At 32.9% G+C, this 17,812-nt stretch overlaps 1 protein-coding gene across 1 annotated transcript in view; it reads right to left on the reverse strand.

Moving 5' to 3' along the window:
- UNC13C (unc-13 homolog C) overlaps positions 1 to 17,812 on the reverse strand; it is a 386,872-nt gene that overhangs the window by 157,158 nt on the left and 211,902 nt on the right. Inside the window, exons 11-12 of the mRNA XM_074236225.1 lie at positions 10,456 to 10,589; positions 10,057 to 10,100 (exon numbers count right to left, since the gene is read on the reverse strand). Coding sequence (XP_074092326.1) covers positions 10,057 to 10,100; positions 10,456 to 10,589 — 178 coding nt within the window. The remainder of the gene's footprint in view (positions 1 to 10,056; positions 10,101 to 10,455; positions 10,590 to 17,812) is intronic.

Here is a 17,812-nt window from a genome sequence, read left to right on the forward strand (position 1 = left end):
CAAATAAAGACAGATTTAAACAATTAGAGAAGTATTAATTACTCATGGGCAAGTTGAACCAATATACTAAAAATAATAATTCCTTCCATGTTAATTTACTTATTCAACGTCATTATCAATCAAATTACCAAAGAATTATCACATAGAGCTAGAAAAAATAAGAACAAAATTCATCTAGAAGAATAAAAAGTTTAAAATATCAAGGAAATAATGGGGAGAAATGTGAAGGAAGGTAGCTTAACAGTTCCAGGTTTCAAACAATATTATAAAGTGGTAATCATTGAAACAATCTAGTACTGGCTAAGAAACAGAGTTATCACTCAGTGGAATACATTGGTTACATAGGAGTAAATGACCATAGCAATCTAGCATTCTATAAACCCAAATATACAGGCTTAGGGGGTAAAGGACTTACCATTTGACAAAACTTACTGGGAAACATGGAAAGCAGTTTGACAGAAACTAGACAAATACCTCCCAACACATACCAAGATAAGGTCAAGATGGAATAATGATTCAAACACCAAGGGTGATATCATAAATAAATTAGGGAAGCATAGAGGAATTTACCTGTCCAAGATTTAGATAAACATGATCAAATAGGAAACAGAAAGTATCATGAAAAGTTAAATGGAAAACTCTAATAACCTGACATTAAAAAAAAGATTTTGCATAAGCAAAACTAGGGCAGCCAAAATTAGAGAGAAAGCAGGATACTGCAAAAAAATTTACAGTACGTTTCTCTGATAAAGGGTTCATTTTTCAAATATATAGGGAACTAAGCCAAATTAAAAAAATAAGAATCATTCCCCAGTTGATAAATGCTCCAAGTTGATGGAGAGTTTGCAGAAGAAGAAACCAAGGTTATCAAGTCACATTGAAAAAAATACTCTAATCACTAATTTGTAGGAAAAATGCAAAAGAAAACAATTGTGAGATGTGATTTCATTTCCATCATATTTGCTTACATGACAGAAAAAGAAAATGACAAATGTTGGAGACTTTGGGGAAAAATTGGGACACTGATGCACTGGGGAATGGTGAATTGGTCCAGTCATTCTGGAGAACAATTTGGAACTACACAAAAAGCACTATAAAACTTCAAGCTAGCAATACCACTACTAGGACTGTATCCCAAAATGATCAAAGAAAAAGACCTGTTTACACAAAAATAATATTTATACCACTTCTTTTTTGTGATGATAAAAGAATTGAAAATTGAGGGGATGTCCTTCAGTGGCAGAATGACTAAACAAATTGTGGTATATAATTGTTATAGAATACTGTTGTGCTAAGAGAAATGATGAGCAGGATGGGTTTCATAAAAACTTATGCAAAATGAAGTAAGTAGAGAGAAGTAAGGAGAAAATAACAACAGCAATATTGTAATAATGAACAACTGAGAAAGCCATGCTGATTATCTACATTGATCAATGGAATAATTCAAGACAGTTTCAAAAGACACATGATCAAAAATACTATCTACTTTCAAAGAGATCTGGTGAACTCTGAATGTAGACTGAAACTTACTTTTTCATTTTATTTTCTTGGTTTGTGTGTGTGTGTGTGTGTGTGTGTGTGTGTATGTGTGTGTGTATTTATCTTTTGAAATAATGTGAAAATGGTTTACATGATTTTATTTGCATGATCAGTATATTGCTTGTCTTTTCAAAGGGTGGAGAGAAATAATCTAGGACTCAAAATTAACAAAAAAGAATATTAATTCTTTTAAATAATTAGAAAATATCTAATGAAATAAAATACATTTTAACAATAGCAATAGCAACTCAGTTACAGTCAGAGAAAAAGATGAGGAATTCTAAAATCAAATTGAATTAATGGTCCAAGAAAGTTACTCAGTCATGCTGTGCAACTGCTTGTTGAAAGAATGCCTCCAAATTAGAAGGTCTTGCCTCAATAATTCTTTCAGGTGTACAAAATGGAATTGTTGATAATATGCCAATCACATAAACTCTACTTAAAAACCTCATAAAATTTAAGGTACATTTGGAATTAGCATTAGGTAGCCAAAAAAAAACCACAATAGACTTGGAGTGAGACAATGTAATCATGTCCTATTTCTTATCACTTAGTACCATCATTTCCACTGCTACTATTACACTATTTAAATAGCATTTGAAGATTTGCAAAGCACTTTACAATATTATTCCATTTGATCCTCATAACAATACTGAGAGGTGGATATAATAATAATAACAATAACAATAGTATCAATTATAAGCAATTAACTGGGCAAAGTGCTTTATAAATGGTTTTCACAACTCTGGGAGGGAGGTGTTTTTATTATTGTTAATAGCTAGTAATTATGTAACATTTAAGGTTTGACAAATACTTTACAAATATTATCACATTTGATTCTCACAACAACCTTGAGGGGCAGGGGCTATTATTATCTTAATTTTACAGATGAGGAAAATGAGGCAGATAAAAGTTAAGTGACTTACCCAAAGTCATAGAGCTAGTAAATACTTAAGGTGGAATTTGAATATTGGCCTTCCTGACCACAAGTCCCAACATTCCAACTACTGTATCACCTCTCCTATTCCTAAAAGATTACTAGTCTTGTGATCTTTACTGAATCTCTTTTTCTAGATGGAACTCTTTCTTCATAGAAGACAAAGGCACAGTCATACACATATACTGACATTAAAGTATTATTGTGAAGATTAAATAGGACAATGAATGCAAAGTATTTTATGATGGATAATCAATCAACTAATAAATATTTATTTAGTACTTACTATGCATACACTATACTGTGCACTTAGGATACAAAAAAGTAAAAGACAAACCTTTCATTCATAAAACTTACAATATAATGTCAAGCTTTAATTATTATATCTGAGAATGAAGTGGCTTTAAGCAGAATAAATTAACAAAGTTATACTTTGAAAGTCTATTTTATGTCAATGAGGTTCAGTCTAAGTGGGTTGGTAATTTGCTCCTATAATACAGAGTGCAACCTGTATCACACACTTGGTTGTCTGATAGACTCCAATATATCTTCTGTAGAGGAGTGAACAGATATTCTCGAAACCTTCTTCCAGGAGTAGCTTGACATAGAGGATTGGGCATTGGTCTTTGAATCAAGATGGCCTAGATTCAAATGTTGCCTAAAGATGATTAGCTGTATGACCTTAGGAGCTCCACTTGGGCACTTTGTGTTTCAATCCCCTCTCTGGTAAAATGGACTCAATGATCTCTAAGATTACTATCAGCCATGGAAACTGAGATAGAGTCATAGTTGTTCTGGGACTGCCCATGAATATTGGTGAAAATCTTCCATTAGTAGAAATTTCCTCTCTTTTAGATTTCCTTTGAAATTAATAGCTATTCAATAAATATTTATTAAGTGCTTACTTTATGAGAGACATTGTGCTTGGCATTAGATTACCAATTATATTTACGTTTATCCCTGCCCTCAAGAAGTTTACAAACCACTGTGTATAATTTTGATATGTTGAGGAAAATATTAAGGTGGTTTTAATGGATCAAATATATTTTCAGAGTCAAAAATAATAAAACCTTTCAATCAAGAATTGTATGATTATACACATGTAGTCTGGTGAAAGAGAATTTATAAAAGCTTGCCTTTCCCCTTCCCCCTCAAATTCCACAAGGGTATCAACATTGCTTAATTTTAAAAATAAAGTTTGACTCTTAAAGGAAGTATCTAAAAATGATTGTACAAGACAATGGAGAATTTAATAGCACTTGCTAAAGCAATCTGGAATTGTAAATCAATTTGCTTCTCAATCTTGTAGCTAGCAGAATCAGTATACAATCTTAGAATTTGGAATTAGAAGAGGATTGAGATTGGCAAATTTAATTTCATCATCTTCCATGTAGAAAATTAATGGAGAGGTGAAGAATCATGCTTAATTTATTTTTAATGACCCTGTTGAGTATGCTTTCCATCAAATATGCTTTAACCTAGAATTCATTTTTTTCTCTTGAGTCAAGATGATAGTTTCAAAAATCTGAAAGAAGCAGAAATCTGAAAATTTCAGTTTTCATAAAATGGACAAATACATGAATTATGACCCTTGGGCTGTTATCAGTATTGATATCTTCTCTATCATTCCAAACTGAAGCCCTCATTTCAAAATTCTTGATTACCTACGTTTTTACATAAAAATTTTCATAGACAATCTTCCCAAAAGAAAATTTCCTCTTTTTTTAAATCTAGGTATTTCAGGGACACCAAAGTATTCATAGTGACGTCCATTTTTGCAAGACTTATGGTAAGCTGAATGTATATGTCTTTCATAACATTAATTAAGCACAAGATATTTCCTCGTTCCTTCTTTCTAATTTTTTGTTTAAATTATAGTAATTTAAACAAAATTATCTTGGCTAAGTAGAATTCTTAGTTTATTTAGTCTGTACTTCCCTCCACTGTCCAAATAACAAAGGTTTTCTATACTCTCATACTTGCCAGGAGCAGAGTAATCTAATTTAAGATTCTTGATGATTTAATTAACAAACATAAAAATTAATGTACTTCAATTAGCATATGTAAAATATGTTAAATGCCTTGGCTTCTGATGAAATCATAGTTCTTTCACGATATCAAAAAGAACAAAAACAACAATAAAACACAACCCACTACATTTCAAAGTAACTTTTTTTTCCAACTTGTGGACTTCTGGGTCTACTTTTGAGTTTACTGATTAAAGATTAAAGATTACTGATTAAAGATTACTGATTAAAGAGTCTGTCTTTTGCACCTTAGTGCACCTTTGCACCAAAGATTACTGATTAAAGATTACTGATTAAAGAGTCTGTCTTTTGCACCTTAACTTCTAAAGAAATATTTTATCTATTTTGTATTTTACAATTTCCACCCTAGTCTTGCTTCCCTTCCCCCCACCTCTCACAGAAGGCAATCTGCTAGTCTTTACATTGTTTCCATGGTATACATTGATCTCAGCTGAATGTGATGAGAGAGAAATCATATCTTTAAGGAAGAAACATAAAATATAAGAGATGGCCAAATTACATAATAATATAATTGTACCTTAACTTCTGATTTCCATACTGCTCTGATTACTAAAGTGACAGTTAACCATATAATGATACTGGTATGTGTCAAGGTTTTAGAGACAGCTTGCTTTCAATAACCGAATTAAAAACAAATCCCTCCAAGTGTAAGTCAATGTAGCATTATATTTAGTACTATACTTAGCTTTTAATTAAATGGAATCTCAGTAGAATTTTCTTAAGGCCAGAAAATGGTAATATTTTGATCTTTGTATTCCCAATGCCTAGGGTCTACTTTTAATTGTTAATGTTCAGTTGTTTTATAGTCATGTCCAATTCTTCAGGAGCCCGTTTGGGATTTTCTTGACAACGATAATGGAGTAGTTTGCCAATTTCTTCTCCAGCTCATTTTACAGTTGAGGAAACTGAGGCAAGCAGGATTAAATGATTTACAATGTCTAGGGTGAAACTGGAATTCATGAAAATCAGTCTTACTGGCTGAATAAGTGCTCAATATAGGCATTTTGCATTGAACTAAGTGACTGTGCTTAATTGAACTCTTATTCACAAATAATATAACTCCTACCTATACTAAGGACTCATTAATCTGAACAATCAGAAGTTTGAATTCAGAAGATTTTGGAGATTCAGTAATATAATGTTTTTTAAACATTAAGGCAATTCTTAAAAAGGGTGACGGGATAATGTTCTGGATTGCTAGAGTAAGGAAGCATACATTAAGGAAACATTTTTAATTTTTTAATTTAAAATTTAAAATGCATATATATGCTTTGGTTAGTCATTTAGCAGCAGGGGCCCATGTCTACAGCCTGCTGATCTTTTGCTTTGTTGAACATAAAAAAATAAAGTTTTTTTTCATAAAACAAAATCATGTAAAATATAGGCTATATTTTCATATACATACTGTGAAGGGCTTTATATGTCTAATAGAAGTTGGTTTCTCTTTAATCCTAGAAATAATAGGGAGTCAGAGAAGTTTCTTGAGCTAAGAGATGATAGTTGGATTTTTGATTTAGGGATATCAAGGACTTACAGAAGAGCTGAAAAACTGGAAGGAAAGCAATTAGGAAAATATTATACTAGACTGAAGGAAAGATAAGGAGGTCCTGAAAAGAGAGTGGGATACACATACAAGTGAAAGGAAGGGAAGGATATATCTGGGAGAGGATTTTTGGTAGCAATCAATAGAACTAATCTCAGGCCAGGAAATTTGTCATCCCTAATTTTTAAGTCATAGTCTGGAAGTCCAAATCCTATTCTCAGATATCATCTTTGCTTCATTTCTAAATCAAAATTTCCCCTTCTGATTCCTTTTCCTTGAAAGGAGAACAACTTGGAAACTCATTCTGTGTTCCTATAGTTTTATTTCTTGTCTAAAAATGTCTTAATCATTAGCAAGGTTTTTTCCAAGGAACCATGGGTCCATGACACCAATTACCACAGAGAGGTCAAGGAAGAAGAAAGCAGGGGGAAAATGACTATTGGAATTAGCAAAAAGAAGTCAATGATATCAAAGAGGTTTTTTGCAATAGAATACCCAGGGAAATGGAAGTAGGGGGAAAATAATTATTTATTAGGCACCTACTATGTACCAGACCTGGGTTCAGTCCTTTACAAATATTATCTCATTTGAATCTCACTAAAATCCTGCAAGGTAGGTGCAATCATCACCTTCAACATAATTATTATTATTATCTCCATTTTACAGTTGAGGAAACTGAGACCAAGAAAAGTTATGAAATGTTAAATGACTTGACCAGGGTCCCATAGCTAGAAAGTGTTTGAGACACATTTGAAATCCAGTCTTCCTGTATCCAGGCCCAGTCATTTAGCAGGGAGGAAGATGATAGTTTCTTTATATTATCAATAAATGTTTACTTACTGAAGGGTCAAAACAAGCTACTTTAGAATCTAAGATACCATTTCCCCTTTGACTTAAGGCTATTTGTCACCTGCTATTGGGCAATAATATGTGTCACTTCATATAGAAGGGTAGAAATATTTCTTTAATTAACTATCACCCTTCTTGTAGTGGCAGGGTTGTATTTAACTTGTCCATTTTTTATTACTAATAGGACTGTTTCAGAGCATGTTGATACCAAGTGGTTTTGGAGGCTCTAAACTGCTCCCCTGTGAGGGATAATTCACATATGTGACCAAGGAATTAACATATAAAACTTGACCATGAACAACAATCTGTGCTCTTTTGTTCTAACTTTCCCAAACCCTAGCAACTATAGAGATAATTTATAAGGTTTTAGAAATTTTTCTAATTTCACCATTAACAATAACATCAGTTCAGACACTAGCTATCTCCTCATCCAGGATGCTAAAGAGATTAACAATAAAAGAAAAACCACTGGCACAAATTCCTATGATATTTTGTGAAATAGACAACTAAACTAAACCAGATGAGGGTTGGCCCTAGAGTAGTTAACAAATCCAGACAGCACCTATCTTCAGGAAAATGTTTTTATGCTATTTAGGAGGATATGAGAGTCTTAAAAGAAAGAAGGATGCTAAAATATTGGTACAGACCTTTTAATAAGATAACTATATTATTCAGTCAGTAATAGAATAAACAAAGTCCAGGCTGTTATTAAAGACAAAAAGTCCAGGGTTTTGAACAGACCAAAGACTATTACCTCTAACTAAAAAAACCTGTTATATATTATTATGTAATTTTACTATCTCTTATATTTTATTTTTTAATTTGTTTTTCCTTAAGGATATGATCTCTCTCTCTCAACACATTCAATTTAGTTCAATTTAGAGCATGGAAACAATGTAAAAACTAAAAGACTGCCTTCTATGGGGGGGTAGGGGGAGGGAAGCAAGATTAGGGGAAAAATTGAAAACTCAAAAACAAATAAATTAATAATTAAAAAGTAAAACAGAAGAACTATACAATTATTTTTAGGGTTCAATTAATTTGTCAATAGGTATTATGAACCATGGCATTTCTTTCATAAATTGCACTTCATATTTCATTTAGAAGCAGGTTACTTTAAAACAGATTGAAAAAGTAAATATGGGGACAGCTAGGTGGCACAGTGGATAGAGCACCAGCCTTGGAGTCAGGAGTACCTGGGTTCAAATCCGGCCTCAGACACTTAATAATTACCTAGTTGTGTGGCCTTGGGCAAGCCACTTAACCCCATTTGCCTTGTAAAAAAAAACCTAAAAAAAAAAAAGTAAATATGACAATTTTCCTGGACTAGGTTCAGAAACCCTACTCGTTGTACGATATTACTCCTGATAAGTAAAATCTTGAACAATGGCATAATGGAACACTGATTTAAGGATTCAATTTAACATGCATAATATGCAATATGGATTATACACATGCACTGTTAACTTAAAAACTGTCTGTCTTTGGATAATAAAATAAGTTTTAACAAAGTTAAGAAAGTTAATATCCTGCCACTTTATATAAACATTTTACTGGTCCTATGTTGTGTACAGCTAGGTTACTCATCTTCCTGAGTTCAAATCTGATCTCAGATATTTTCTAGCTGTTGATCTCAGACAAATCACTTAAACTTGTTTGACCCAATTCCCTCATCTGTAAAATGAGCTGGGAAATGGCAAAACTACTCCAGTGCTTTTGCCAAGAAAACCCCCAAATAGAGTAACAAAGGGTAAGACACAACCAAAGTGACTGAATAAAAACAAATTCATCAAGTATAATTTTGGAGGAATATTCCCTGATAGCAAAATTCTAATAAGAATGATTGACTATTGCCTTGATTAAAAATAACTCTTACTTTAACTCTTATGTTTACAAAGATTGTGCAATATTTTGGGATTTTATTTTCTCTTCTCCGTATTCCTCTTTATTTTCTCCTTTGGAGTTGGCTTATGATTTCATTGATACAGGAAATTCCCAGTGAAGAAGTCTTTCTTTCAATAGAGAACTATGCTTGTTCTGCTATTTACTGCTTGGAAACACAAAGAGGCAAAGTAACTTCCTCAAAGTGAAATAAAAACAGTCCAGAAATGTCAGAGACCCATCTTGAAAATGGCTCTGAATCTGATGCTAAATCTTTACCCTCTATACCACAAAACTTCTTTAATCAAAAACATAATGACCAAAACAAACCCCTCAAAGAACTTACTATTTTGTTAAATGTAAAAAAAAAAAAGTTTTCTCAATTTTATTTTCTTCAGCAGATGTTTTAGATAAGATCATTCAATAGCTATTAATACAGCAACATCATCATAAGTACACCTGCTTAATCTCTCATGTTTATATCTACTAATGTGCCAATATTCTATCTTTTAGCTTACTTTCCAAAGCAAGATTGTAAGGCCCTAGGAATAAGGAATCATTTTTGTCTTACTCATTCATCTAGCACATAGGCTAATAACATGTGCAGGTGAATACTTAGTACATCCTGTTTAATGGTGATAATTACTACTGTCTCTTTAGAAAATGATAAAGAAAAAAATTAGGGAAAGGATCTGAAAATGAAAGAACGTATAAATGAAGAAGTTCCAGTATTTAAATTCCTATAGAACTTCAAATGGGTTAGGTCAATTTGAAAAATGATAATGAAGCTAAAAATTCATTTAATTAAGCAAACTTGTATTAAAAGGTAACCTACAGTGTGGAAAGAACATTAGTCTTAGAGTCAGAAGACCTGGGTTCAGATTCTTTGGATGTCTCTAGGAAAATGGCTTCACTTCTCTAAACTTAAGTTTCCAAATCCATAAACTGAGGATTATACTTGTATTATTCATTTCAGACTTAAGGTGTAGTATTGTCACATCTCCAACCTAATCATCCACCCTGTGCAAAACACAGTGACAAGGCAGACAAAAAGGTGATTAATATATGAGCTGTGTTCTCAATGACTGCATCATAAAAATACTAATTCTAGATCATTTTGTCTACATTTTCATGACAAACCAGTGTTTTGTGCATGCAGATATAGTTCTTTACTGAATTAATATTCTAAACAGTTGCTTGTACTTAATACTTTCAACTCTTTTAAGATAAGATTTTCAGAAACAAGTATCCTTAATTACTGTCAAGTTCCCTCTCTATTTTGTCTTCAATAGTCTTTTTTAATCTGCATAGATAAGAAAGAGCAAGGATATGTACAAAACTATAAGAAAACACCTGATTCTAAAAAAAATTATAAATGAAAGTTCTGCCTTGACATTCAATTCAAGAAACATGAATTAAGTATGTTGAGAATTGACTGTATCTATAAAGTCAAACAACTTAAATTAATTAATTTTATTTCAATGCTAATTCATGTAGTGAAAACATACAGAAAGGCTCTTTAAAATTTCATTTATAGACTTTAACTTGCTTTAACTGTAAGCTATCCTATTCTGGTAATAGTGACAAATTTATTATTTTATTTGACTGATGCACTTGAAGGGAATCAAGTTCATCCATTTTCAAAGTAAAATACTTACTGATTTAGGACAGGTGTGTATGCAGTTTTATCCTCATCTATAATTGTGACCATCAGAGTGATGAGTTGGGGCCAAAAGTCCAAATTCTTGGTAGATGGACCCTGATCTTCCCGAGGAATGTCCTGTTTCTTACTCTGTTTAGAGGATCATACAACATAAAAAAAGCAAAATTAAATAATTTTAGTTACATTTCAGTGGACAATAGAAAGAGAAAAATGTGAAAATATCTTTTGGTTTCTGAAATAAATGAAGCTAAATAAAATGCCCTTAGTTGAGTAACCATTTGTAGATTGATACTGACATGGACTCATTGAAAAAAAATCTTGTTGTTCTGAAAGTGACCAAATAGGATGAATTAATGAAAAGGGAAAGGACAAGGTTCCTGTCCTTTCAGAAATTTATAAGGTATAAAAATTTAATAATCTTATTCCTTCAGTAATCTAGAAACAGGCTAGAAACAATCTCTACTGAATTTGTATTAAGTACTTCTGTTATTTTTTTTTTATCTTCACATTGGACAGCCTAGTTGCTCAGTGGATAGAGCAATGGTCTTGGAGTCAGGAGTACCTGAGTTTGAATTTTGCCTCAGCCACTTTATACTTACTAGATGTGTGACCTTGGATAAGTCACTTAACCCTGATTGCTTCACATCCAGGACCATCTCCAGTCATCTTGATTCATAACTGACCACTGGACCAGATGGCTCTGGAGGAGCAAGTAAGGTTGATGACTTTACACAGCAACACTTCACTCAAATCAGATTCATGCACTTGTCACAGCACCACCTCTCTGATATCATGGTCATCTTTGAGAACGAAGGACAAGCATCATCGTCACATTCACTTCACAAATTATAGTTATTTTGAATGTTCATTTCTTGTTACTTATGATAAATATCAAAATTGTTAGTTATAACTCTGTACTGGCTGGTGTGATTTATGAATTGGTGACCTTAAACAGGAAAGATTATTTCTTTCAGAATGTCTTTGTTCAATGTTTTTGATGAAAACTTTACTTGGGAAACCATAGAAGTAGGACATTAAATTTCATTGTCTCCAAATTCTTATTTCCTAAGACCTTAAATTAAAATATTGGGGTGCATTAGACTATGGATACTCAAGTAATTAACTCTTTGTTAAATCTGTACAATTCATAGAACCACATTACCTATACACATAATTTTGACTGAATCCCTTCCTCTAGTCAAAATAATCAGATATGTATAAATATGACTCTGAATCTTTCATCTGACTATCAGAGACTCTCAAACTGGCATACTTGCTATATTCCAGAACACTGCATTATAGGTCTGAGGTTATGCTCAGATAGAAGTGATTCTGAATAGAAGAGCTAGAAGAGCCCTTCAAACCATGTACCACTCCTGACGAACAAGTCTTATTTGATGGGTATATACTTCTTTCAAATATACTGAAGCAGATACATTTTTTTCATTTAGTAAGTATTTTCCTTGCTGGACCATTTGGACATTTATTGACTTTTTAAAACTGGACCAAATAGAAAAAGAAGATTTTCTGCTGAAAAATGTACAAGGATTTAAGTAATTTAATCAGAAAATTATGGCAGACTTTGTTAAATTAATGACAGTGTAGTGGTCTCAGGTGGGTCCAAAACTTTTAGATTTAATCCATTGGCCTCAAGACAGACTAGTGGATCTTTATAGGTCAAAGCCTATCCATGACATTGGTATCTGTGTAACAACTGATTTTTTGAGTTGTCTTCATTGAAACTGAATCACTAATTCTATTTTTTTAAATTTTTTTAGGTTTTTTTGCAAGTCAAATGGGGTTAAGTGGCTTGCCCAAGGCCACACAGCTAGGTAATTATTAAGTATCTGAGACCAGATTTGAACCCAGGTACTCCTGACTCCAAGGCCGGTGCTTTATCCACTACATCACCTAGCCGCCCCGAATCACTAATTCTTTAAACTGGTCTCCATTAAATTTTTCCACAATTAATTAATTGCATTTTCTATTACCTTCAATTATATCTTCTCTTTCCTGAGAATTTAGGAAACCTAAGTACCTTGGGAATTTTAACAAGGCGTAAATAAAATTAGCTCTGATGGTTTCAGGAGACAACAATAGAGTACTCTCATTAATCACCAACCTGCACATGCAGTTTTACTAAAAAAATGTTACTGGTTGTAAATATCATGATTAAATGAAAGGAAATTACAATTGACTAATATGACTAATATGACTAATATCATAGTCAATTCATCCTGTAAACAGGAATCTTTAAAGAAAAGAGAGTTAAATATATATATATATATATATTTCAATTTAATACTCTGAGACATGTTACAGATTTCATACCCATTAGTCTTACAAGTTCCATAACACAAAGGATTTATTTTTTGTCCTGCTGTTGCACTATGAATTCTGAATATTTTTTAATCAGGATTATCTGAAAGGTATGTTTACCCATTAGAGTTGTTTACATATCCTAGAGCAGTGATTCTAATGAATCAGGTTCCTAATCAGAAACTTTCCTGTACAAATAATAATAATATCATCTACAAGATTAGACATGGTAAAAGAATTCAATTAAGCTTATGGGAAGCTCTAACTGGATTCTTGAGAGGGACAATTTTCCCAGGGTTTTCTTTGCATATTAAACAAAGTCTATAATGGCTTTAATCTTGTGAAGAAAAGGGGGGAGGGGATGATTATAGATTAATATATAAGGATTATATTCATTTCATTGCCTTAAAATGATATATTGATGTTTTTTTTAAAGTGTCACTTAGGACTCCTGTTAAAGTTCCATTCTAATGCCTCATTAAAGTATGGAAGCCATGTTGGGTTCCTTATTGCAATGCAAATGGATCAACAGCTTTGCAGGTCCTACAGAGACAGAAAGTCTTTAGGTATGAACCCAAAGGCAAACTAGGTGTTTCTTTTTAAAGATCAGCCTCAAAATCTTTGAATAAATTGATCAGGAGAACTTTGGCTGAGAGGTGATTAAGTTCTATTTTGGTCATAATAATGTATAAAACTATCTACTAAAATAGTAAGAGCTGTGGTTACAGTAGTTGGGGATTGCCTACACAGACCTGGCACTGACAATTGAGATGGAGTATATATCTGTTCTTCTAGTGGAGAGCTGAATGCCAAATAAGCTCATTTTCTCAGCTGACTCTTTAGATGTCTCTCAAGGTTCACTTTATTTTCCCTTTTTTAAATTTTTTGTTGGGTCAATTGAGTTAAGTGACTTTCCTAAGGTGACACATCTAGTAAGTATCAAATGTCTAAGACCAAATTTGAACTCTGGTCCTCCTGACTCCAGGGCCAGTGCTCTATCCATTGTGCCACCTCCCTGCCCCCAAGACTCACTTTTCTATGATGCTATATGGGATAGTAAAATTACTTTGGGAAATATGGTAAAAACAAATTCCCAACCATCACCATCATAGTAAACACAGTCCTGTCCATTCATTTCCTGACCTCTTTTGTCACTATGCTCTCTGAAATTCTACTCCATTTTTAACAAACTGTTTCAACTAAGATTTTTTTTACAATCCTTATATTTTCTAGTTTGTACTCAATGCTATCTAGTTCTTACCAGAAGAAATTAACATCCCTTGACACCATCTCCAAATGGCTGTCTTATCTTCTGACATCTCCTAGAGCACATGAATTTGCACTTGGGTCTTCCTGATTTCGAGTCAAGCATTCTTGCCTCTTCACCAATTATCTGACTAAGTGGGAGTCACCCAATACAGAGTGCCAGAAAGTTTTTTAGAATCTGAAATCAATTTCAAGGACATGATCTCTGGCAGCACAGATAGTCAACTCTATGTATTCAAGGGAGAATTAGCCTTGGAAGAGAGTTGAAAGAACAGGCCTATGGAGTCAACCAGAGAAACCTGCCAACAGAGACACTGAACACAACAGGGAAAAATATGAAGACATTATGAAAAGTCAGTAGATCCTAGCAGTTTAAGAAATATCAAAAGTTGCCCTGGTCACACATTTTCCTGAGAAGCTGCCATACTCCTTACTCCCTATTGTTACTTTCATATATATTCATTGCCACCAGCAAAGACTCCTTCACCTTTAAAGATCCCTTTAGCATCCATCAAACCTGCAATTGCTTCCGTTTACCAATTTCTAATCATTCTTCTTCTTCCTCAATAAATTCTTACAGTCATCTTCTTCATCCCTACCCCCAATCTCCTTTGAAAACCTTGACCTCCAAGTTCCTCCAACTCAACTTCTATGATCTCTTTCTTCAATTTAATCTCAACCACACAAGTGAGTACCCCCCCATCAAAGGCCTCTTGTTAGTAACCGGGAGGATAACAATTGCCAGATAAGTAAACAGAAAAGAACTTGGTAAAGCAAATAGGGAAATTCCTAAAGGATTGGTCTTTAAGGCAGGAAATTACTGAAAACATTTTGAGTGGGAATGTTGTTTTCTTTTCCAATCGCCATCATTTACCATAGCATTTTGTAAAAGAACTACAGTCCCAGAGTTGTTGTTTAGTCATTTACGTATGTATGAATCTACAGTAGTTTTCCATTTCCTTCTCCAGTAAACACTTATAAAACACTTGTTTTGTGCCAGTCACATCTAATTGAATCTTCATGACAACTCTGGGAGGTAGATGTTATCATAATATTCATTTTACAATTGAGGAAACTGGTACAAACAAGGTTAAGTGACTTGCACAGGTTCATACTGCTAGTAAGTATCTGAGGTTGAACTGGAACCTGGGTCTTCCTGATTTTAGGTCAAGCATTCTTGCCTCTTCACCAGCTGATCCAGTGGGAGTCACCAAATACAGAGTGCCAGAGAGTTTTCAGCATGAGAAATCAGTTTCAATACATGATTTCTGGCAGCACAAATAGTTAACTCTGTATTCAAGGGAGAATTAACCTTGGAAGAGAGTTGAAAGAATAGGCCTATGGAGTCAATCAGGTAAACCTGCCAACAGAGACATTGCACCCAACAGGGAGCAATATGAAGACAACATGAAAAGTCAGTAGATCCTAACAACATCAGAAATATGACAAGTTGCCTTGGTCACATATTTTCCTGACTAGTTTATGCCGACTTTTCTCACTGATATATTTGCATATTTATTAGTGTATCCCAGTACATGGGGGAATGTGATATAACTATAGTTCTTATTATTACCATCTTAGTAAATACCTTTTCTTTAATTAAATAAACTGACTGAATAGTAAGGATATGTACCTAGTAAGGACTTATGAGTTAGTTTGACTTATATGAGAATAAGGGGTAAGAGCAGGGAAATAATAGTTAGAAGTAAACTAGATGAAGAAAAGGATAAAAAGAGGTTGAGAAGGATAATAGTGAGGAAAATAGAATGGAGAGAAATATATGTAAATAGTAATGATAACTACAAGTGTGAATGGGATGAATTTGATGATAACATGGAAACAGATAGTAGAATAGATTAAAAATCAATATCTGACAGTGTGCTATTTTCAAAAATCATCTTTAAAAATGAGAGATAAATATAGAGTTAAAATAAAGGACTGGAATTGAATGTATTATGCCTCAGCTTATGCACAAAAAAGCAGAGTTAGCAATCATATCAGATAAAGTTAAAGCTAAAATAGATTTAATTAAAAGAGATAAGCAGGGAAACTACATTAAGATAAAAGGTACATAGATAATGAAGCAATATCAGTACTAAACTTAAATTCACCAAATATCATAGCATCTAAATTTTTTAAAATTAAAAGAATTACAGGACCGCTGACTAAGATGGTAGAAAGAAGACAGGCACTGTGAATCCCTGAATCTTACTCTCATCAGATTTGGCTTAAAGTTAACATCCATACACTCAATTAAGTTAAGAAATGTACCTTACCTTTCAAGTATTAAAAGAGGAAAAGGGGAACCAAAAGAAGGAAGGGAAGGAAGAAGGGGCAAAGAGAAAGGAGGGCAAAGGGAGAGAGGGGGTTGGATTATAGAAGGGCAAACACATTGAAGGTGGTGGTACTCAGAAACAAAATACTGGGGAATATGAATAAAGAGAAAAAAGGAGCAAATTACAAACAGAGGGAAGATAACATGGAGTGAAAAAAAGAATTAGTAATTATAATTTTGAATATGAACAGGATGAACTCTCCCTTAAAATGTAAGCAAATATCAGAGTGGATTAAAAACCAGAATCCTACAATATGCTGCTTATAAGAAATTCATCTGAAGCAGAGAGATATATGTAAAGGTAAAAGGTTGGAGCAAAATATATTTTTCTTCAGCTGCAGTGAAAAAAGCAGGGGTAGCAATCCTTATCTCAGACAAAGAAACTGCAAAAATAGATAGCATTAAGAGAGATAAGGAAGGAAACTATATACTAAAAGGTATCATAAACAATAAAGTAAATTCAATACTCAATATGTATGCACCCAATGGTATAGCATACATATTCTTAGAGGAGAAATTGAAGGAGTTACGAAGACATAGAAAGCAAAACTCTACTAGTGGGAGACCTCAACCCCCTGCTCTCAGATTTAGATAAATCTAAGCATAAAATAAACAAGAAGGAAGTTAAGGAGGTAAATAGATTATTAGAAAACCTAGGTATGATAGACCTATGGATGAATTTGAATGGTTATAAAAAGGAATATACTTTCTTTGCTGTAGTACATGGCACTTATACAAAAATTGACCCTGTACTAGGGCATAAAAACCTAATAATCAATTGCAGAAAAGCAGAAGTAATGAATACATCTTTCTCAGGTCATAATGTAATTAAAAATCACATTCAATATTGGGACAGGGAAATATAGAACCCAAACTAATTGGAAACTAACTTCATTTTAAAGAATGAGTAGATCAAACAAAATATGGAAAGAATTATTTCATCCTAGATAATGACAATAATGAAACAACATACCAAAACCCATGGGATACACTGAAGGCTGCTGTCAGGGGATATATTATATCTTTAATGCTTACATGAATAAATTAGAGAAAGAGGAAATTTAAATCAATGAATTAAATATGCAATTAAAAACCTTAAGAAAAAGAAATTAAAACCTCCCAATTAAATACCAAATTAGAAATCTGAAAAATTAAAAGAAAAATTAATAAAATGAAAAGCAAGAAAAATATTGAATAAATAAAACCAAGAACTGGCTTTATGAAAAAAACCAATAAAACTGATAAACCTCTGGTGAATTTGATTTAAAAGAAGAAAACCAAATTGCTAGTAGCATAAATGAAAAAGGTGAACTTACCAACAATGAGGAAGAAATTAAAGTTACAATTCAGAATTATTTTGCCCAACTCTATGCCAATAAATTTGATAATCTAAGTGAAATGGATGAATATTTACAAAAATATAAGTTGCCCA

This window comes from Macrotis lagotis, chromosome 4 (genome assembly GCF_037893015.1).
Source record: "Macrotis lagotis isolate mMagLag1 chromosome 4, bilby.v1.9.chrom.fasta, whole genome shotgun sequence".
In the NCBI taxonomy this organism is placed as follows: Eukaryota; Metazoa; Chordata; class Mammalia; order Peramelemorphia; family Peramelidae; genus Macrotis; species Macrotis lagotis.